This window comes from Capsicum annuum, chromosome 6, assembly GCF_002878395.1.
Source record: "Capsicum annuum cultivar UCD-10X-F1 chromosome 6, UCD10Xv1.1, whole genome shotgun sequence".
Classification (NCBI taxonomy): domain Eukaryota; kingdom Viridiplantae; phylum Streptophyta; class Magnoliopsida; order Solanales; family Solanaceae; genus Capsicum; species Capsicum annuum.
In genome coordinates this window covers 216,968,835-216,991,410 of record NC_061116.1, presented here as the reverse complement: position 1 = coordinate 216,991,410, position 22,576 = coordinate 216,968,835, and the positions used below count along the sequence as shown (strand labels likewise).

At 30.2% G+C, this 22,576-nt stretch overlaps 3 protein-coding genes across 3 annotated transcripts in view; 1 reads left to right on the top strand and 2 right to left on the bottom strand.

Annotated features, from left to right (window-relative positions):
- LOC107873868 overlaps positions 1-22,576 on the bottom strand; it is a 42,495-nt gene that overhangs the window by 12,077 nt on the left and 7,842 nt on the right. The gene's annotated exons all lie outside the window — the stretch shown is intronic.
- On the top strand, positions 13,329-16,345 carry LOC107875764 (B-box zinc finger protein 24). Its single transcript, XM_016722599.2, has 3 exons — positions 13,329-13,939; positions 15,205-15,513; positions 15,882-16,345. The coding sequence occupies exons 1-3, from the start codon at positions 13,757-13,759 to the stop codon at positions 16,089-16,091; spliced, it is 702 nt and encodes a 233-aa protein (XP_016578085.2). The 5' UTR covers positions 13,329-13,756; the 3' UTR covers positions 16,092-16,345.
- LOC107875763 (fructokinase-2) lies at positions 16,767-20,215 on the bottom strand. The gene is made up of 4 exons (XM_016722598.2): positions 19,530-20,215; positions 17,810-18,142; positions 17,175-17,291; positions 16,767-17,081 (listed from the first exon to the last, which is right to left on the bottom strand). The coding sequence occupies exons 1-4, from the start codon at positions 19,932-19,934 to the stop codon at positions 16,950-16,952; spliced, it is 987 nt and encodes a 328-aa protein (XP_016578084.1). The 5' UTR covers positions 19,935-20,215; the 3' UTR covers positions 16,767-16,949.

Sequence of the window (22,576 nt, the reverse complement as noted above, 5' to 3'; positions counted from 1 at the left end):
CCATTTCTTCATCTTCTTCATATCCTCCACCCCCACCCCACCCCGTTTTTTCATCTTCTTCATTTAGGTTAAATTTTTTTTTTCAAAAACACCATTACTAAGCTCCATTAACCCCTCCATCCCTTCATTAATTTTTTTTTTTACTTTTATTTAATTTTTTCAGATGACTACATCCAATTTGTGATACTAAATAACTTATGACAATTTATCACTTCCTCGTCGTGTGCTTATTGGAGCATTTGAGAAGGTTTGAAATAATGGTGTTAATGGTGAAAAAAAATTAAAGCAGAAAGCATTTTCATGGCAGATTGAAACAAAGGAACGAATATTAGTATTATTGCTGCTAAATAGTTTGGTATCAAGATGGTTTGAAATACATCTAACTTCATCAATAATCCTTGAAGTGTTTGTAGTTCCCATGCATGCTTTCTAATAGAAGTCTTGAGGCGATTTTGGCTCTTGGTTCCAAGCTATCCTCCACACGTGGTATTAAACTGTTGTGAGCTTGAAAAGGGTCCCCCAAACGTGTCCATGCATCCTTGAGATAATCATGGCTTGAATTCCTTTATATCGATCTTAAATTATAATCCTTAAAAGACTAACGCTGATTTGACTTGTATCAATTAGACACATTTGTCCATTATAAAGGATCATATAAAGGAGGATTGGAATTTTTTGATTGCTCTATCTCATGTTTAGCATATAGATGCACTATTGTGACTCCAAATTAGAAGATATTGCACCACCTATAATAAGAATGGAAGCGGATCCAAATGTAACATGTGAGTTGACACAGTAGTTTAATTTTTACTTTTTTTTTTTGGGGGGGGGGGGGGGGTTCATTCGGTGTCCGGTACCCGCATTGGAGTCTGACTAATCCGAATTCGCGCCGGATAGGGTCCCACTCAGGGGTAGCGCTCCCAACAAAGTTTTCTACATACCCATGGTCGAACCTCGACCTTTGATTAAGGGTGGAATAGCCTCATCCGCTACACCACAACCCATGTTGGTAATTTTTACTTTTTATTAAGAACTTTTATATGTATTAAAAAATATAATTCGTTAAATATCTATACATTTAACAGTAAATTCAATTATTTCTATATTATAGAAGAGTTGGTTTGGTCATGGGATGGAAATGACATAACAAATTTCTCTATGGGTAATTTGGTCATTACAATAAATTATAAGCTCAATTCAATTATTTTTTATACTTTGACTTTGGAACTTCATCAAAAGTTTGAACGAAAACCCATTATTTTTTCTTTTATTACAAGCAATGTCATTGAAGAAATTTATCATAATGTCATCACATATTTCCATACATGTGGGCCCTCTATCTTCCATTTATTTTTCAATCTTATTTATCTTTTTTATTTTTATGTATAAAATTATTTCAAATATATTTAAGTAAATTGATTAGTAGGATGATAATTTATTGTAAAAATTAATTATAATTGATGTAATTAAATAAATTTTATATTTATTTATTTCATATCAAACATATGATTTACTTTCTTTCTTATTTGTTATTACATTTTCACCTAATTTAAATTTTTTCCTAATATATTCAATCGTGATTTTACTATATCATCTCTAATTAATTATTATGGTCATCTAAGTATCATGTCACTTAAATTGGAGTAGAAAAAGTTTTACACTATAATTAAAAATTTAAATTATTTAAAAAAACTTATAGTTTACTTTCTTTCTTATTTGTTATTACAATTTCACCTAATTTAATTTTTTTCTAATATATTCAATCGTGATTTTATTATATCATCTCTCATTAAAAAGCCCCTCCAAGAAAAACCAGAATTACCCGAACTACATAAGAAAATAGACATCTTAATAAACAAAAAAGTCCAACCAAAAAATAACATCGAAATAGACGAACTTATTAACCAATTAAAACGAATTGAATTAACTCCTAAACAAGAAAGAAAAAATATAATAAGAAAACCACAAAAATGGACTTTTTATCAAATAGACGGAGAACCATCGAAAATAACGAAAGACAAGGAGAAGAAAGACACAGAATAAGTTTTTCAGAAAATAGAATAGGAAATAATAATATATTATCTAGAATATGTAGAAGACAACCTAACATAGAGCAGAACCAAGAACTTAACGAAATAATAGATGTAGACAAAGACTTACAAATTTTTCAACAACATCAATTAAAATTATTAAATCCTAAAACACTATATAAAGCCGGATATTTTTCTACAGACAATCAGTTATATAGACATTATAGAGAAGAACAAATAACTGCTATAGGAGAGGACTTTAAAATACTAGATTTGGTAAATGCTAATTCCTTAAGACATCTAAAAAATAATAGAATGGTGTTAATGCATATGGGTTTAATTGTTATAGAATAAAAGGTCTAACTAGAAAAAATCTAGGATCCAAAGTATTAATAACAATATATGATGATTGATGGTCAGACATTAAGAAGTTAATAATAGGATTAACAGAAGTAGATATGACAAATAATGGAGGAATATTTTATATAAGTCCAGACTTCCTAATGAACTTAATCGAATTTGGAAAAAATATTAAAATAGGAATTCAAACTAAAGGATACGAAGAAATGAATAGTGGAAATAATTTATTAATGTGCATAGGTTTTATTGGAAAATTAACTTTAAGTAGTAATACAAAATTTAAACTAAAAGTAAATGATGTAGTTGAAATAATGGGAAACAAAGGTATAAGTTTAATAAAACCAATAAAAATAGATCCCGAAATATATGCAGGTTTAGAATGGAATTTAAACAAATTTACTAAACCAAAAATTTTTACTCCAGACTCTCATTTATTATATACTACAAGTAAAGGAGAAACTTCGGTCAGGTTTACCGATTATAATTATGCAACTAAAAGAAATTTAGACGATGATGAAACAGAGAGTAATATCGAAACAGAAAGCGAGTTTATGAATATAGAAGTACTATAAGAAGGATATGAAGTAGACATGGCCATAGAACAGGTTGAAAGTTTAGCGGAAGAATATAAATATATAACTTTTAAATGTAAAGGATGTCAAAAAGACGATATGAAAATCGAAGAATGTGTAGAACATTTTAAAAACTGCTTAGAGAGAAATGATAATTTAGGATATAGAAATAACAAATCAATCTTTGAAAGCAAAAATGAAGACACAATCTCTATATTAAGTAGTTCTACTATCAGTTATAAAGAACTGGCAGAATTAGAACCAACTAGCTCCTCAAGTCCTAGCCCATTCCAACAAACAAACCCTAATCCCCAACCAATAGATTATAGTACCGGTAATGTATCTAGAAGACCAGCAATTAGGATAAACCCAGATACAGAACTTAGGGGAGATCATATGAAACCAGTAGGTAAAAGAATGCCAATAGAAGAACCAATTAAACTACAAGAAGGAGGAAGTAAAGGTAAAATTCTGAATATAGCAGCACATGATCCCCAAATGTGGGATACAGTGATAGACTTATGGAAAGGAATAGTCGCTGCAGATTACTTAAGACATTATACGGAAATAGATACGGAAACAATGTATAAATACTTAGAAACCCGGTACTCTTTGAGCCCCATCGTCACATGCGTTATTAATTTTCTTTCAAACTTATTTTGACGCGTGCTTCAACAGTTTTTCTTTCTTTTGAAAAGTAGTGATAAAGGAAGCACTCTGACTATTACAAGACATAAAGTAGGGATCCCCACTTGACTATGCTAGCTAATAATACAAACTGTGGAAACTGTAGATTATCTTTATGTATCCAAGTTGTGCAGGGCAATGGATTCGAAACTCATGACTGAGTCGTCGTCTTCATATGGATCCTGGGCATCCTGGAATTGTGCAATACTATCTTCCTCGTCTGATCTTGCTGAATTATTATCTGTATTATTTATCTCTGGCACAACCCTGTCTCGCTGTTCGTCTGGTTGTCTATTCATGTATTTATCTTGTGTCTGGTTGCTGAAGAATCTGTCTAGCGTCTATTTAATTATTGTCTCTATTGTTTCGTTCTTTCTCTTAGATATTAAAGTCTTCTTTAAAGTCTTCTCTATAATGTCTATATAACTGATTGTCTGTAGAAAAATATCCGGCGTTATATAGTGTTTTAGGATTTAATAATTTTAATTGATGTTGTTGGAAAATTTGTAAGTCTTTGTCTACATCTATTATTTCGTTAAGTTCTTGGTTCTGCTCTATGTTAGGTTGTCTTCTACATATTCTAGATAATATATTATTATTTCCTATTCTATTTTCTGAAAAAACTTATTCTGTGTCTTTCTTCTCCTTGTCTTTCGTTATTTTCGATGGTTCTCCGTCTATTTGATAGAAAGTCCATTTTTGTGGTTTTCTTATTATATTTTTTCTTTCTTGTTTAGGAGTTAATTCAATTCGTTTTAATTGGTTAAAACCTTGAAATGTTTACACTCTTCCTCCCAAAAAACTTATCCAAGCCAGTCTTTCTTGTATAAACTTTGTATCATTGTGATTTAAATAAAGGCTTCAAGTTTTCTATTCAAATCTTAAGGGTGTTCCCGAAAGGGAAACCTCTCTCCTAGTTACTTCATATAAGTTCTTATTTACATATTTTCCCCACAAAAATATTTATACTCATGTTCTTATATCCATGTTTAAAGTTATTTTACATAGTTTTTGTAAATCATGTAAATTAAATTATCTATAAAAATCCTTACCCTTAATATATGGTTAGCCTCTTAATTTCTTAATACCAACGATGGATTAACCTGTAAATTCTTAGGAATTCTGGCCTTGATAGTCCAATAGGTCTACAAAATAGACAAAGGACGAGTGTTAGCTGCTAGACCAAAACTTTTCGGGGTGTGGTTAAAGAAGTATGATGTTAAGAACATAGATTAAGAGGAAGAGATGAACAGGGTAAAGTAAAAAAAGAAAAAACTCTGGAGAAAATATAAACGATAAGAATAATAGACATGAAGAAACAGTAGGAAAGAGGGAGTACTCAGTAGGTTTTACAAACTGATATACTAAAAAATCGATCATTATTCACTGAAAATTTGAAATATACCACTGTTTTACTGTTTTTATTGAAACTGTTTAACCACTGTTTTCTATTTTATTGAAAGATTTGTTTCTATTGAAATATACAACTGTTTTGGACAAGAGATAGAGGATTTAGATTTAAACAACCTAGTAATAAATAATTTAATGAATGTTACTCAAGAATGTGTACATGAATTCCAAAGAAACAAAGGCCTAGACAGCAATAGATGTCGTATGTGTAATTGGTATCCCAGCAAAGACAATAGAGCTAAATGTAAAAAATGTTACTTAGAAGCGTGTATAAATTGTATAGAAAACACTCTAAAAATAAAAGTAGAATCAGAGATAAATAACGGACAAAAATATATGAACAATCAAATCCTAAACCTAAGGGTATCAACTTTAGAAACCCGATTAAATGATCTAGAACAAAGACTAGCTATCCTAGAAAAAGGAAAAATCAAATTCGCCATAGAAGAAACAGATACACAAGAGGCGGTACATTTAGAAAAACTAGAAGCGGAACTTATGAATTTAGAAAAAAATGATACTAGTCTAATATGCAACGAAGATAAAGAATTCTCTACTATAAAAGTTTTAGTAAAAATTAAAATAAAAGATGTAGAAATAGAAACTCTAGCATTAGTAGATCCCGGATGTACTAGTTGTTTAATCAATAAAGAAATAGTACCGGAACATTTACTAAAAGTACTTGAAAGACCTATAATAGCCACTCAAATTGATAGATCACAAAATATCTATAATTATTACATAGAGAAAGCACAAATAAGTTTTTTAAATACATGCAATAAATTCTATAACCCAGTTTACAATGTTAATAAAATATTAGCACGAGATTTAAATATAGGATCAGATTTTGTTATAGGACTAAGATTTTGTATACAGAATCAAGGAGGATGTCTCTTAACAAGAGATGGAATAATGCTCTTTAAAAATCTAACTTATACACCAGTACAAACAGTAACATTGCCAACGGTATATAGAACACTAAACACAAATAAAACAAGATTGCTTCCAGAACCATGTTGCGACAATTGCCAAAACAATCAATGCCAAAACAGCAACCTGTCAAAAGAAAACAAAAATATAAAAGAAAACCAAAACAAAAATATAAAAGAAAACCTAGAAGAAGTTAGAAATTATACTCTGTTTAATGCAGAAGGACATGAATGCTTAACAAATATCGAAAAAGACTATACCCTTTGTTAATTTAGCTTTTGATGAAGAACACCCTTCATCCTCACTTTTTGGCAAAGTGACAGCCATTAACGGATTTGATTTGTCTTTACCGGTCACCGTTTGAACCGGACTATCTGTACCAACATTCGGTACAGTGGATTTCTGAGCAATTAGGGGGAAATGCACACCCTTCTCATCTATTTTTTGAGGAGATGGAGAACTCTGAGCTGGAGTCTGAGTTTATATATATATATATATATATATATATATATATATATATATTAGAAATGATGGTTTTGACATGTTAGCTTATGCGTATTAAAACAAAATTTTAGAATACTAAGGTCTATAAAATTTTTGCAAGATTAGTTTGTTTAGGAAAATTGTATTTTGTGTTTTAATGTTTGGACCTTATCAACAACTACAAGAAAAGTCTTTCCATTTTGAATTAATTACAACTCATGTTATTCCAATAAATTACCACTTTGTCATTGATGCTACTCCTATTGAATATGATGGAGTCCACATATGATTAATTATTATAAATTATTTATATATTAAAAATTTATAATATTTAATTAAAAAATCAAATAAATATTTATGACATGTCTGCTTGACCGTAATTGTACTATATTACCTCTAACTAATTATTATATCACACCTAATTAATTATTATAATTTTTATATATTAAAAAATTAATAATATTAATTAAAAAATAAAATAGATATTTATGACATGTCTGCTTCAACAGTAATTGTACCATATCACTCCTAATTAATTACTATACTGTTCTTAATTAATTATTGTTAGTTATTTATATATTAAAAAATTAATAATATTTAAGTAAAAAATAAAGCAGACATTTATGACATCTCTGATTCAATCGTAATTTTACTATATCACCCCTAATTAATTATTATGGTCATTTAAGCACTGTGCCACATAAGTTGAAATAGAAAAAATATTATAAATTATAATGATAAAAAATTTAAATTATTTAAAAAATATAATTGGCTAACGTCGACACAAAATTATGGACAAGGAGAGTAGCATATACTATTCAAAAAAAATTATATAAAAACTATTATAAATTACAATAGTTAACAAGTTAAAATATCTAAGAACAATTTAATATATTATATATTTCAAAAAATTACATGAAAAATACTAGAAATCACAATAATTAACAACTTAAAAGATTTAAAAGATAAAAAATATTTGGTCAACTCTTGAAATTATATTAGTGTCACTGAAAATGGAATAGAAGAAAAGTATTATAAATCACAATAATTAAAAATTTAAATTATTTTTAAAATATAATTGATTATCAATGCCACAAAAATTTGGACAAGAAGAGAAACGTATTCAAAGGGCAAAAGAGTAAAATTTTCATGACATTTTAAAAAGAAAATAAAAATTGCTACATATACTCAAAGGGCAAAAGAGTAAAAACACATAAGAGATAAATGTTGAGAAATCAAGAAGCACCAAATGTTACAAATGGATTATTAGCATTTGTAACATTCAACACATTTCTAAATGTTTTCAATTCTTCTTAAATCAACACATACACATAATGAAAATAATAAATAATAATAATTACATTTTGCTATATCACCCCTAATTAATTATTATGGTCATTTAAGCATTGTGCCACATAAGTTGAAATAGAAAAAATATTATAAATTATAATGATAAAAAATTTAAATTATTTTAAAAATATAATTGGCTAACGTCGACACAAAACTATGGACAAGGAGAGTAGCATATGTTATTCGAAAAAAAATTATATAAAAACTATTATAAATTACAATAGTTAACAAGTTAAAATATCTAAGAACAATTTAATATGTTATATATTTCAAAAAAATTACATGAAAAATACTAGAAATCACAATAATTAACAACTTAAAAGATTTAAAAGCTATAAAATATTTGATCGACTTTTGAAATTATATTAGTATCACTGAAATTGGAATAGAAGAAAAGTATTATAAATCACAATAATTAAAAAATTAAATTATTTTAAAAATATAATTGACTATCAATGCCATAAAAATTTGGACAAGAAGAGTAACGTATTTAAAGGGCAAAAGAGTAAAAACACAAAAGAGACAAATATAGAGAAATCAAGAAGCACCAAATGGATTATTAACATCTGTAACATTCAACACATTTCTAAATGTTTCCAAATTTTCTTGAATCAACACATATACATAATAAAAATAATAAATAATACTAATTACGTTTTACTATATCACCCCTAATTAATTATTATGATTATTTAAGCATTGTTCCACATAAGTTGAAATAGAAAAAATATTATAAATTACAATGATAAAAAATTTAAATTATTTTAAAAATATAATTGGCTATAGTCGACACAAAACTCTGGACAAAGAGAGTAGCATATATTATTCAAAAAAAAATTATATAAAAAGTATTAATTAATAGAATATATTAAATATTTAAATCATTATGATGAAATAATAAAATTATTATATATTGGGATATGGTATATAATTAAGTAGGAGTAAAGGAAGAGAAAATAATGGGTTTTTGTTCAAACTTTTGATGAAGTTCCAAATTCAAAGCACAAAAAATAATTGAATTGAGCTTATAATTTATTGTAATGACCAAATTACCCCTAGAGAAATTAGTTATATCATTTCCATCCCATGACCAAACCAAAAAACCGCCTCTCATGAAATTACCAAAAAACCGCTCTATTCTCATTTAATTATATAGCATACCTCAATATATAATAATTCTAGTATTTCATCATAATGATTTAATTATTTAATATATTCTATTAATTTATATTAATTAACTATAACTACATATTGAAAGTAAATTTTATTTATTTATTTAATTGACTGTCATATTCAAAACTAATTTGTTACCACAAATCACAATAATTAATAACTTAAAATATTTAAAAGACATATAAAAATTTTATTGACTCTCATTATTTTAGCAATGCCACATAAATTGAGATAAAAGACAAAAACTGCAAATCATATAATTAATAGCTTAAATATTTAAAAGATATATAAAAATTTTAGTTGAGTCTCAAAATTGTATCGAAGCGTAATAAATTGAGACAAAAGGAGTAAATATATTATTTGATAATTACATAAAAATTATTATAAATCGCAATAATTACCAAGTTAAAATATTTTTTTAAAAATAGATAAAAGTTCTATTCAACTCTCAAAATTTTATCGGTGCAACAAAAACCATAACAAAATAAAAAATTATCTTAATTAATTGAAACTAAATATTTAAAGTAAATCAATTTTGTTATTTTAATTGACTTTTATATTGAAAATTAATATTTTTATTTGCTTATTTATTTATTTTAGTAAATTTAAATTTTAAAATTATTTTTTTCTTATATAGAAATACTAATATTTAAACTTAACTTTAAATTTTTAAAGTACAAAATTAATAAATTTAATTTAATAAAATAAATTTCTAATGAATATTTTCTTTGAAGTTTGTGTTGGGTCAATATGTATCAAGTTAAAAAGAAATAACGAAAAATATATAGTAAAATTTTATTATTGTGAAAGATAAATATAATGCACTATCCAATAATGTTTAATAATATTATATTTTGGATATGCCAATATAACATTTCGTATTTAATTAATATACTATTTCGGTGAATTATCAATGATTGCTACGATTGGATATGATAAAATTATATTAATTTTGTAGTAATAACATAATCAATCGCTCTTAATTAATTATTATGAGTCCTCTAATAATTAATAGTTAATGAAAAATAAAATAGACATAAAATTCGAAATTAACTCTTAATATTTAAATTAAATTTTCATCTTTCGAACGATGATTTTACTATATCACTCTTTATTATAAGTCATTTATGTATTAGAAAAATAAGAATAACAAAATGATATGTCAACATAAAATATTTGACTGACTATCAAAATTATATTAGTGCCACATAAATTGGGACGTGACAGAAGAAGATATAAAGCAACATATATTATTTGAAAATAAAATAAAAAGTACTTTAAATAACAATAATTAACCCAAAAAAAATTTAAAATTGACTGATTTCTGCTTTAGCTGCTTCAATCGTGATTTTAATATATAGTGATGTTTAAAGAGGGTAAAATGGCATAATAAAATTTAAAGTGGATAAAATGTATGCAGTAAAGTGTGAGAAAAATAAAACATGAGTAAATTTTATTATTATATTTTAAAGAAAAGAAGTATAAAGATTATTTGCAAAAGATTTTTACAAACTAATTTAAATATAAATAAAGTAAATTTAGGTACAAAAAACGTGTATCTATCACAAATTTGGTACCAAACACTTTGCACTTTCTTAACATTAGCAAATTTTCTATCAAATATGTGTAACCATCTTTTTCAACTTTTTACAGTTCCTCAATATTAATTAATATTTCTCTGTTTTAAAAATAAAATAAAGAAAATCTCAACTCTTCTTTCTCTATTAAAAAACAACACTCTTTTCTTGTGTTAAAAATAATAATTAAACAAAATAATAGTGAATCTAAGGTGTGTATTCTCTTTATTGGGTAGATTTGCATGATTCTTAATCTTTGCGATATTGAAAATAAATAATCTGCTGGATTTTTGATTTAAGCTATTTCATCAGATTTACGCCTCTTTTCTTTCTTTATATTTCTGATCGCAAAATTCGACAAGAAGGTTAAAAAAAGGTTTCAATTGTGATCCCCTTAGCTCAATTATACTAATGAAAAATATTGTACTACTCAAACTTTCTACTTCAAGATAAATCCTAAAACTTAAAAATTATAATCCACATATTTTATTATTGAGCCCGTGTTTGCACATCTAGTTATTATATATTAACTAGATGAGATTATTATAGGAACTCATAAACGTTGAATTTTACGTCCATCTCCGAATAAAAGCTTAATATTATTACTTATTTACCTAGTTAAACTTTAAACCCAATCAAATATCGTCACGTCAAATGGACATAATGCTCGAATTGAAGAAGATTGAAGATATTTTCGATGTAAGTTGTATACTCTTTTCATGACAATTGAACACGTGGAATCAAAATATGGCTTAGAAGGATCTCGATAACAGCCAAACTTTAATGCGAAAGATAATTTCCAACTACACAATTTGGATCATCATCATGGCCATGAAAAAACAACTATACAAGAATGATCTTGACCATTGTTAGCCAATGTACTAAGTATGGAACACCAGAATTGAATGAATTTAGTGAAGAGGAAGTGACACTTCAATCCAGCTACACATACAACTCATCTAGTGTCATCACTCATCAAAGGACCAACTTTTCTCAAATGGGACAGACACATTTCACTTGTAACCGCACGGCCGATGACGGAATTCAAGGATGTGTCCTAGTGGTTAATAACGGGGATTGAGTATTATAAGGTTTAAAATTCAATTCTCAGCAGCAGCAGCAGCAACAACACTAGACGGTTTTTTCCCATCTATTCTAACTTTAGTGAAAAAAGTTACCCGATACTCATTATTGATGGGAGATAGCAGACATCTCATTAATTAGTCGACCAGCTACAAGCTAGTTGAAACACCATAATTATCTGAAATATCAACAATAATTTATTGTTGGGTTTAAGGCAGGGTGAAAAAATAATTGAAGGAAAAGACATGGTGAAGAATGAAAATTTGAAAGAAAATTATTATATTTCCTTGTTGATTAGAAAAAGAATTCTTTTTGTATTTATATATATAAAAAAATATATATATAATTTCCAAACCTTTGAGAAGAAAATAAACCTTGTGCCGTTATTGTGCTCGTTCAACTCAATTTCAGGTAAATTTTTTTTAAAAAAAAATTATTTAATTTTTGTGAGTTGATGATTTTATTTATTTATCCTTCCGAAAAGACACGTGGTCTTTTATTGAAGGCACCATTTTTGAACAGATATTTTTTGCACGATTTTAAATGCAGGGGCCTTGCCTCAATTTTGATCGCGAATTTTGACATTTTTTCTTACAAATAAAAATAGAGTTTTTATGTGATTTGTGATCATCTTTAAATTTAATGAAGTTGTTGACATTTGAGGTATGACTACTATAATGACATGTAAATTTGTTCTATTCTGGAAGAAAGTAATTCTACACATTAAATAGAATTTGGAAATTAAATTTCTTAAGACACAATAAATTTTATGGCTTGAAATAATTTTTTTTTGTTTCCCAAGGTATTTCCACAGCTGGCAGTCGTGAGACTAATTCTCCGTTCCTCTATTAGCGCACTAAGCGGTTGAAAAATAATAATTTTATCAAAACAATCTTTCTATTTTCCTTATTTAAAAATGATCATGATTTAATTGAATTTAATTATATTAGCACACACCATGTATATATATTTAAAAATTTATTTTCTCAATTTTAATTTGTGTAAAGATGTTTGAGTAGACATAAATTTTTAGGTTAAAATAAATTATTTGAAATTTGTAATTTAAAATGAATTACAAATATTTGAATGATTATAAATTATCTAAACAATAATAGTATTTGTGTCACAGTGTTATTAGTGAATTTTGAGGAGGGTATGGAGTCTGAAGAGAGAATGTTTCTCATGGACACTCAAATCGAGAGAATTATTTTGCACAACATTCTGAAGCAAATGCAAACTAAATGTCACGGTAAAGAAAAAATTGAAGCAATAAAAACAACAACAAAAATAAAAATTGAAAATAAGATAATAATGCTAACACAATAAAAATAATACTAGCATTAGCATGGATCGTGGTGCAGCGAATGAGGCTGTTTAACCCTTAATCAGAGGTTGAGAGGTTGACCCTAGGTATGGAGAAAACTCTATTGGGAGCGATGCCCCTCGAATGGGGCCCTACCCGGTGTGAATTCGGATTAGTCGGACTCCAATACGAGTATCGGATGTGAAACCAAAAAAAAAAATACTAATAAAGAAACAAACCACCTCTTTCTTTCGATAATTTTTTAAATAGATGACCTATTTTAATTATTATTTTTATTTATTGGCTTATTTTGATTATGAGTTCACGTATATAGAAAAATACAAAATACGTGTGATTGTGGTATTCTCCCACCATCAAGGTCCAGGAAGGCAATAAGAATAAAGAAAGCTGCAAATATTGATAGCCACTAAAATATTAAACGGCAATCCAATAGCCACACATAAACACACCAACTGGACCCCAACAAACACTGTGTTGTCTCAATAATCATCAAGTATTTTATACGCAAATCCAAGTCCCCTTATCTATACAACCACCTTTTCTTGAATTTTCCTCCACTCATCTCACTGTCTAAACAAGTTTTCTTCTTATGCCCTCTCTTGTTCCCAAGATTTTTTTCTGTTTGGAGATTCTTGAAAGTGTTTTTCTTTGGTTGAGTGGACTGATTGCCTACTTGGGGTTTCTTGATTTTGTGTTATGTTTTGAAATCTTGTGTAAAACTCAAAAAGGGTATGTCTGAAGATTGAGATATATTGGTGTATATATATAGTAAAAGAGATGAAGATTCAGTGTGATGTGTGTGAGAAAGCACAAGCTACTGTGATTTGCTGTGCAGATGAGGCAGCTTTGTGTGCAAAATGTGATATAGAAGTTCATGCTGCTAATAAATTGGCAAGTAAGCATCAGAGGCTACATCTTCAGTGCCTATCCAATAAGCTTCCTCCTTGTGATATTTGCCAAGTAAGGGAGCCCCTTTTTTGTGTTATTATGTCAATTGTACTGCTAAGTTGGTAACTTGATTAGTGAGAAATTTACTTTATATGTTCCTTTGATTAGACTTCTTGCTTATTTTATTACAGGCTAAGGAACTAGCAACATTTCACATGACCATTAATTTTGCACTTCTATCCATAGTATTTATTACTTCCTCCGTTGTAATTTATGTGTTTTAGTAAAGTTGTTGTCATGTGACCGTGAGGTCACGGGTTCAAGCTTTGAAAACAGCCTCTTGCATAAATGCAAAGTAAGACCGCGTACAATACACCCTTGTGTGGGCCCCTTCCCCGGACCCTGTGCATAGCGGGGCTTTAGTGCACCGGACTGCCCTTTTAGTATCTTTACAAAAGAAAAAGAGCAACTTTTTTAAAGTTAGCAGTGACTCTTATATCATAAGTGACGTTTAAGAGCACTTTAGTTAAGGTAATACGATTCAAAAGTCTCTCTTTACTTTCTTGAACTTCTTGGATAGTCAAACTAGGCACAAAATGAATCGGGAGGAGTATGATAATGAAATTCTTGCCAAAGAAAAAAGATAATGAGGGAGCGATGCGATGGAGGCTTTCCAGACCGTATAACTTAAATCTCGTGCCATAACTTTTAAGTGTATCACAAACAAGAAAAAGTTTTAGGTGTGGATTGGACAGAGTGAAATGGTTTCATGGCTATTGGGTAGTTCCTGTTTTCAATTGTCAGAGGGATTTGGTTCAACAATCAACATCAAAGGTAGTACAACACAGAATGTGTTATAGGCGCACGCCACAAGTTTGTGCTCCACTAGGATTTAGGAAGCTAAGCCTAGTGTTTACGTGGGTTAAAATAGATGAGAGGACTTGTTATCCACCGAGTTTCAAAGTTGGAAACAAAAGGTTTATGTTTTTAACTGAAAATAAAAATCTGTTGACAGTGTGACCTATGATGGTGTCGACCCTTTTAAGGACCAGAAACCTCAAATGGAATTCGACATCTATCTTATTGCAGATGCCTAGTTATACCTTATCTTTGAATAGGAATATGCATATGTAAGTCGAGTGATAATTCTAGTTTGGAAGGCGCTGAGAAGCAAGAACTAGAAGAGATCTTTCTGTACACAGTTATACCTGTCAAAATGATGTAAACCCGGGAAAAAAGATTGAAAGTAAAAGATCAATGTTCTTTCAGAAATTTTGTGACCGCTTTTGGGAGATTTCATTATTGCTTACATATACCTTGAACTATCATGTATGCAGGATAAAGCAGCCTTCATCTTCTGCGTTGAGGATAGAGCTCTCTTTTGCAAGGACTGTGACGAAGCAATTCATTCAGCCAGCAGCCTTGCTAAGAACCACCAGCGATTCCTAGCTACAGGAATTCGTGTAGCCTTGAGCTCAAGCTGCAATAAGGATGCAGTAAAAAGCCAACTGGAGCCACAACCACCTCAGCAGAATACCCAACAAGTTGGCTTGAAAATGCCTCCACAACAATTGTCCAGTATCACATCACCATCTTGGCCTGTCGATGATTTATTAGGATTTCCAGATTATGAGTCGAGTGACAAGGTAAAATAAACTTATGCCTTTTACATTTTGCAAGTACCCTATATTTTCCACCACTTGGGTGGCTGGGGGATTGATGCGTAGAATTCTTCTCTAAGATGAGAAGCTATCTATTTTCTCGGTAAAGCAGCATTGAACTTGAATTTGAAACGCTCAAATATGTAAGACGACTTCCTTACATTTCTCGATACATAGGAGGCATTCTATAACCATTACATATAGATATGAAGCTGGCTAGAGTTAAGTCTAATCTGTGGAATTGGGGATGACCCTTGATTCAGTATTACTGTGTCGTTTGTCTCTTCCATCTAATCATCTAAATATGTAATGAATAGCCTGTATTGACTATTTGATTGTTTCAACTTATACAGAAGGAGCTACTTGAGCTTGGTGAATTTGAGTGGTTGGGAGGCATTGATCTCTTTGGTGAACAAACAGCGGCTGAAGTACCTGAGCTATCGGCACCTCAGTCGAACAACACAAATATTTACAGGCCAACCAAATATAACATGCCTTACAAGAAGCTGAGAATTGAAATGCCAGATGAAGATGAGTATTTTACAGTCCCAGATCTTGGTTGAACTCCCAACTTCTAGAAGTTCGTAGTTAAAGTATATGTGTGTGCTTGTGTTTAGTACTTGATCAGTGCACTCTTTCTGTTAACAGATGTGCAGTAAGTAGAAGAAAAATTGTTCAGCTTAAGATATTCCTTATCTTGCTTATATGTTTACTTTTCTTGAGCTAGTGTAACCTTCTTTTGTTATGAGAACTGCCACATCTTTTTAGTCCCAAACTGCAAATCTGATAAATCAATCCAATTTCAATATTTTATTCATTATATGAGTTATCCTGGTACCCCCCTCGAGTCTCAGGGACAAATATTCTTGGCATTCATGCGCAATTTCTCTACTTCCTTATACCTAGATGTGTAAGAGCAATTGATTTAGAAGTCTTGAGCTTGTTACTCTATACCCGGGGGCACGGTTGGGGCTGAAAATCGACCGGCAGCCCCCTGGGGGGCTGTGGCGCGGCTCAGGGTTAGGCAGATTATTACATGAGTCAAGAGTCTTGGCTTAAGCTGCAAAGTTCAGTGATTGATGAACATAACCACAAAACGTATAGTTTGAGGGAACAATGGCCTCAATGAGATTGCCAGAAGTTCTCAGGAAAACTGCAAAATTCCCAACCTTACTGGGATTGTGAAATGGAGAAACAACTTTAAAACACAGTAAGAATTAAAGTACCACCAACAAATCTATAGGAAGAAAACTTAGTTTATTAAGTGCCATTATGCGCAAGTCTTGAGATCCCAAATCCTAAAAATGAAAATTGGAAAGCCGCTACTAGACTGATTAATTGAAAGTAAAAAAAAAGGCTCATGAAGGGGATAGACATGAAAAAAGAATTAAAAGTGTAGTAACATCATCATCTTGTTCTCTCTATGCTCCACCCTTGATCAAAGTGAGGGCATCAGCTTCAGTAGGCAGAGCTGGGATTGCTCCTTTCTTGGTGGTTGTGATGGCTCCACATGCACAGGCAAACCTTAGTACTTCCTTCAACCTTGCTTCATCCTGCATTTTTTTCCCACGAATTAGTTATTTAGTATTACTCCAAAGCTTAATTAGTGCAAAGCAACTATAGAAGGCAGTTATTATATATTTTACCTGAATAATGGCTTGGTCATCAACAATCTTGGTTAGAAGTGCACCAACAAAAGAATCACCAGCCCCAGTGGTGTCAATAGTCTTCACATGGAATGCCCCAACGCTGCCGCGGAAATTCTACTCCAAAAAAAAAAAAAAAAAACGTCACATCAAATTATTATATAACCAATTTACAAATTTTCGTCAAAAAAATAGAGAGTATTTTATTTTAGAGAATGGCCTACTCCAAGTTTCTCTGTTAAACAATTGAGTGGTTACATAGTAACTATTCAACCAAACCTTGTCAGTATTATTGAAATCACGGATTCTAATTAAAAAAGACAATTAGAAAGGTATGCGCCCTTAATGGCCACGAGGGGACACTATAATTAGCAGTACCGCCAAAAGTAAAGAATACTCTAAAATTATGTCCTAAACTTTTGGCAAAAGATCAAGTGGAAGAAGTAAAATTAGGCACACCAATGTGTTGTAGGTCCTCCTTGGCCTACTTGATACCAATTTAATTACAAATTAAACAACAGTCGGTTCATTTCTTCTAACCTTTTACCTACCTACCCCTTTCTCACCCACTATCTACTACTAGAGAATTCAATAACAAGCAATCAAATAAAATAATGGAAGGTTGAAAGATATACCTTGGTATAGTAGTTGCAACCCTTTTCACCAAGGGTGACCAAGAGGAGCTTCAAGTTAGGATGCCATAAAGACATGGCAGATTCATCATCAATCTTGGGATTTCCGGTGAGGAATTCGAGCTCGACATCGCTGACCTTGATCACATCAGCCTTGTCCCAGATGCTCTTGATTTGCTTCTTTGCCTCCTCTGCTGAAGGCCACAGTGGCAAACGGAGGTTTGGGTCATAAGAGAGCAATGCACCTGCCTCCTTTGCTACTTCCATTGCCTTCAAATGTGCTGATCTGCATGGCTCCACGATCAAACTAATTGATCCGTAGTGGAACACCTTAGCCTATACCACAAATATACTATTCAGAGACAATAAACTATAATAAAAAATAAGGATCAACTAATATGAAATTAAGCATATTAAGCAGATAAAAGTAACTACACCACCAAACTTGAGGGACCAAAGGTCAAATTCCCGAACGAAATTCAAGACAAATTACTTACATTGATTAATTAAATGTGGGACAGACCTAAATGGGCAATAATTAATGACTTATATGAATCCATGAAAATGACATCTGACACGAATTTAGCTGTGTACTATCCCCACCTACCCCCATTGGTAACATTGGGTGCACTCTTTGCTCTAAGATCTTGGGTGATACTATTCCGAGTATGTATATATCGTCACATGCACTTTTTGACTTTCACGAGTTCATGTGGCCCCATGTGACAGTAACTTCTGGTTTATCCAACTAAATTCACTCCAAACAAATCAACTCCGTGAAAAATATCCAACAATATTAATGGAGCATCATATTAGCAACTTGTTTTCTAGCAAATAATATGAACAAAAATTCTAAAAAAAGATCCTCCTATTTATTTATTCATAAACAAACAGGCAAGAGTGATAATGATACGAAGGAGATGGAGACAAAGCAAAGCCCTTTCAGATTGCAACACCTGAAAGGCAGGAAGTTGGCTTTGCTAGGCTAAAAGACAACACCCACTCTCAAAAGAAAAATTGCGTGTCACTAATCCAATGCCCCTTATTTGCATGCAAATTGTTACCTCGCCAAAGGACATAAACTAGATTTAAGTTGTACGCTTGTTTTCCCCTAATCTCCGCTCCTAACAGAATCCCTAATTGACAAAATTCTAGCTGTCTCTCACAAAGAAACCAAATTAAAAAGTGGATAAGGATCACCCTTTTTAAGCTTTTCCACTTGAAATTGAAATGCTACATGTGATGACACCTATTTTGTTTTATTCGAACCTATGAAAACTTGATCTAAATAATTTAGGGTAACAAGGATTAGATCTAATCATCAAAAATAAAATAACCATTGATCCAATTAGTCAAAGAAAGGGCACATGATTATAACCACCTAGCAACATGTAAATAAATAATCATATATGTTAGTATGTCCTTTTCTTATTGATTCACAAAACTACAATTGAGTCGAGAAGAGACGACAATAACAAACCCACCTAAAAATAAAAATAAGTTTTACGTCTTTTTCAATTTATATTTAATTCATAAACTAAACTACAGTTGAGTCAAAAACAGACAACAAACAAACTCACCAGCTTCCTCCATTATTATAGCACTAACAATACAAACCAAAACAAGATCCCGCAAACGGCACGTGAACACACGCACTAATCACAAAATCCAATGCGCGTTGGCAAATAATTAAAAATAAAATAGAAAGATTTGATTAACTTACAGATCTAATAAGATCAAGATTCAACTCCTCGGGCTTGAGCAACATATCGGCACTTGGATTTCTGTAAAACATAAACTCACGCTCTCCATCGGCGCGTAGAGTCACGAAAGCCAAAGCCGTCCTCGCTCCGGTATCGAAATTGATTCCATCAGCCTGTACACCATTCTGCTTCAGAATTCCAGCGAGCATGTGCCCGAATTCATCATCACCTAGCTTTCCTACGAAAGCCGATTTCCCTCCAAGCCTCGTCACCGCAATTGCAACGTTCGCCGGTGCACCGCCGGGAGCTTTGAGAAATCCGGGAGCTTCGGCGAGTGATACGCCGGAGACAGTTGGAACGAAATCGATCAACATCTCACCGAAGCTGACGATCAAACCGGAAGAAGCACTGCCGTTAACTGCCATGGCGATACTGAATAGAGAGAGAGAGAGAGAGAGAGAGAGAGAGAAAGAATTTATGTATGTATATGCGTATGTATAGGTATATTAAGATAGAGAGATATAGAGAGAGGAGGAGGAATGGAGAAGATTATAAGGAGCTTTATATAGAAGGTAGTTGAAGAGTTTTAAAAGGAGAACAACTAGTTAATTACCGATTAGCATTTATTTACACAACAATTATCCAAAAAATTAGTAAAATGAAAAAATATATACTCCTTTTCTCTTCATATTTCTTCGCAACCGTTGACTTGGCACATCTCGTAACTGAAATTTAATTAAAAATATATTTTATTATTTGTATAGTTAGATCTTTAAATTTTAGTTAATATTATTTTACATAGTTAATTCGCAAAGAATAATTAAATTAAAATATTTACTTTTAATATAGAAATAAAATAAAATAAAAAATACTACTCGATAAAAATATAATATTCCTTAATTTTAGGGTAATGATTATTAATCTTGAATGGCACGTCACTTTTATGTAAATGTGGGGCCTTTATTTACTTGATTGAAGACCAGTAGGAGTCGATTGGTACAGACGAAATGTGATTAGGATTAAGTTTGAAATAAAATTTATATTAATTAATTATAAAAATTTATATTATTTATTAAGTACGGTATAAATTTTATTTCAAAGTTTAATCATGTATATCAAATTTTATTTTATTCGTTTGGTTTTATTTTATTCTTATAAAATAAATTAGTTCATGAATTGTAATCTCAATATAATTTAGTCAACGTAAAAAAAAAAAAAAAGAAGATTTTAGGGAAGTAGAGAAATATTTGGTATCATTAGAAAAAAAGATTTTAGTAAGTTAGTTTTTAAAAAAAATAAAAAAAATCTTGACTTGTTATTAGTTTATGGTAAAGTTTGTTGAAACCGCGCAAAATAATCTCTCAATTACACGAACTAATAACTAACTCTTCAAAGGGTGATAAATCATTCTTAAACAATTTAAACTAATTAATTAACTGGTTGGAACAATTTAAACCAATTAATTAACGGATTAGATCATTGATGGTTTTGTTATTTTGGTCTTAAATTGAGAAAATTAATTATGAGATATCTTTTATATTTCCTTCATTGACTTTTACTCATTGCATTTTGTTTTTCGAAAGTCAAAAAATATGATCTTTGATCGAGATTTCATTTATATTTCCGTGATTGACTTTTACCAGTAGCATTTTGCTTTTTAAAAGTTAAATTGCGTGAACTATAATAATATGAGAAGTATTACAACTTAATCTTTCATATAATTTTTAAATATTTTAAATTTTAAACCATTGATTAATTCAAATTCAATTTAAATCTAAGGGATATCAAATTAACTCTCGTAAATCAAAATCTAATAAGTAAAATTAAACAAAGAGAGTATCATATAGCCAATTTTATTCATAAATTGTTTCGATTTCTTATATCATTATTTCAATATAATTTTGAGAAGAATATTAATTTGAGTTGGATTAAAATTGGTGAAGATAAGTAAGAATTTGAGTTGGAGTAACCATTTGGGAGAAAAAAACCGGTAAAGAATATAATTATTACGAATGGGAAATGTCAAAATGATATGCAATTGGATTAGGATTCAACTAAATTAACAATTATTTACTTCATATCCTAATGTAATTGTCACAAGAGTTTTTTCAGGCTCATTAAAAATATAATAAATACAAGATATATTTTGGAAAAAACCAATACTAAGTTAAAAAAGTTCTCTAATAGTAAAAATATATCAATTTAAATTATAAAATTTTAAAATAATTGTGGAAGTACGTCTTTCATTATTTTTATTTTTTATATCATGCATGATTAATAAACATGCATGACCTACATATACAAAGATTAGTTAGAATGAAACAAAAAATACAAGAACAATCTGTTAAAATGATTAAAGATAAGAGTAATTACACAGACTAAAAATTGTAAAGATAAACATTGAAAGACAATCTAAACAGATGAATAAGGGCAGCTTAAATTGTTTAGTATTTGATGTTTGCTAGTTTATTTAATTTATGTCAAAAAAAAAAAATTTATAGTCAAAATTATATAGATACAAAAGAAAAATCTTAGATACAAAAGAAAAATCTAGTCAAAGTTTATCTCATTTGTATTATTAATAAAGGTGTTTTTAGCAATTTCTTATGTGAAAAAAGTTTGAAGAAATAGAGTAACACATAAAGTTTATAGTCAAAATTATATGAATACAGAAAAAAGGAAAAATCAATTCATAGTCAAAGAGTATCTGATTGGGATAATATCCACGAAAATATCTCAAACTTTGATCGGATTTTCAGTTGAATATGCTGAACTTTGCGCGGCGGGGGGGGGGGGGGGTCCTATTACCTCTAGACCTTTTTTTTTTCTTCATATTTTCATGTCATATATCTGACCACTTGGACACATGTAAATATGAGGTGGCGCGTGTAACAATACACGTGTAAAAATGAGATTTGATGCATGTATTACACGCGCCAGCGTCGAATCTGGGTATAGAGTTTTGGAGGAGAATTAAATCCACTTTAAAAAGTCTAGGGGATAATAGGACCCCGCAAAGTTCAGTATGCTCAACTGAAAATTCGGTCAAAGTTCAGATATTTTCGTG

What these genes read in the sequence shown, in the direction of transcription:
- LOC107875764 (XM_016722599.2), top strand. Translation starts at nt 13,757, where the DNA reads ATGAAGATTCAGTGTGATGTGTGTGAGAAAGCACAAGCTACTGTGATT. An exon ending in CTCCTTGTGATATTTGCCAA is followed by an intron (nt 13,940 to 15,204) that starts GTAAGGGAGCCC and finishes TCATGTATGCAG; the next exon opens with GATAAAGCAGCCTTCATCTT. An exon ending in ATTATGAGTCGAGTGACAAG is followed by an intron (nt 15,514 to 15,881) that starts GTAAAATAAACT and finishes CAACTTATACAG; the next exon opens with AAGGAGCTACTTGAGCTTGG.
- LOC107875763 (XM_016722598.2), bottom strand. Translation starts at nt 19,934, where the DNA reads ATGGCAGTTAACGGCAGTGCTTCTTCCGGTTTGATCGTCAGCTTCGGT. An exon ending in GTTGCAACTACTATACCAAG is followed by an intron (nt 17,292 to 17,809) that starts GTATATCTTTCA and finishes TTTTTGGAGTAG; the next exon opens with AATTTCCGCGGCAGCGTTGG. An exon ending in ATGACCAAGCCATTATTCAG is followed by an intron (nt 17,082 to 17,174) that starts GTAAAATATATA and finishes AAAAAAATGCAG; the next exon opens with GATGAAGCAAGGTTGAAGGA.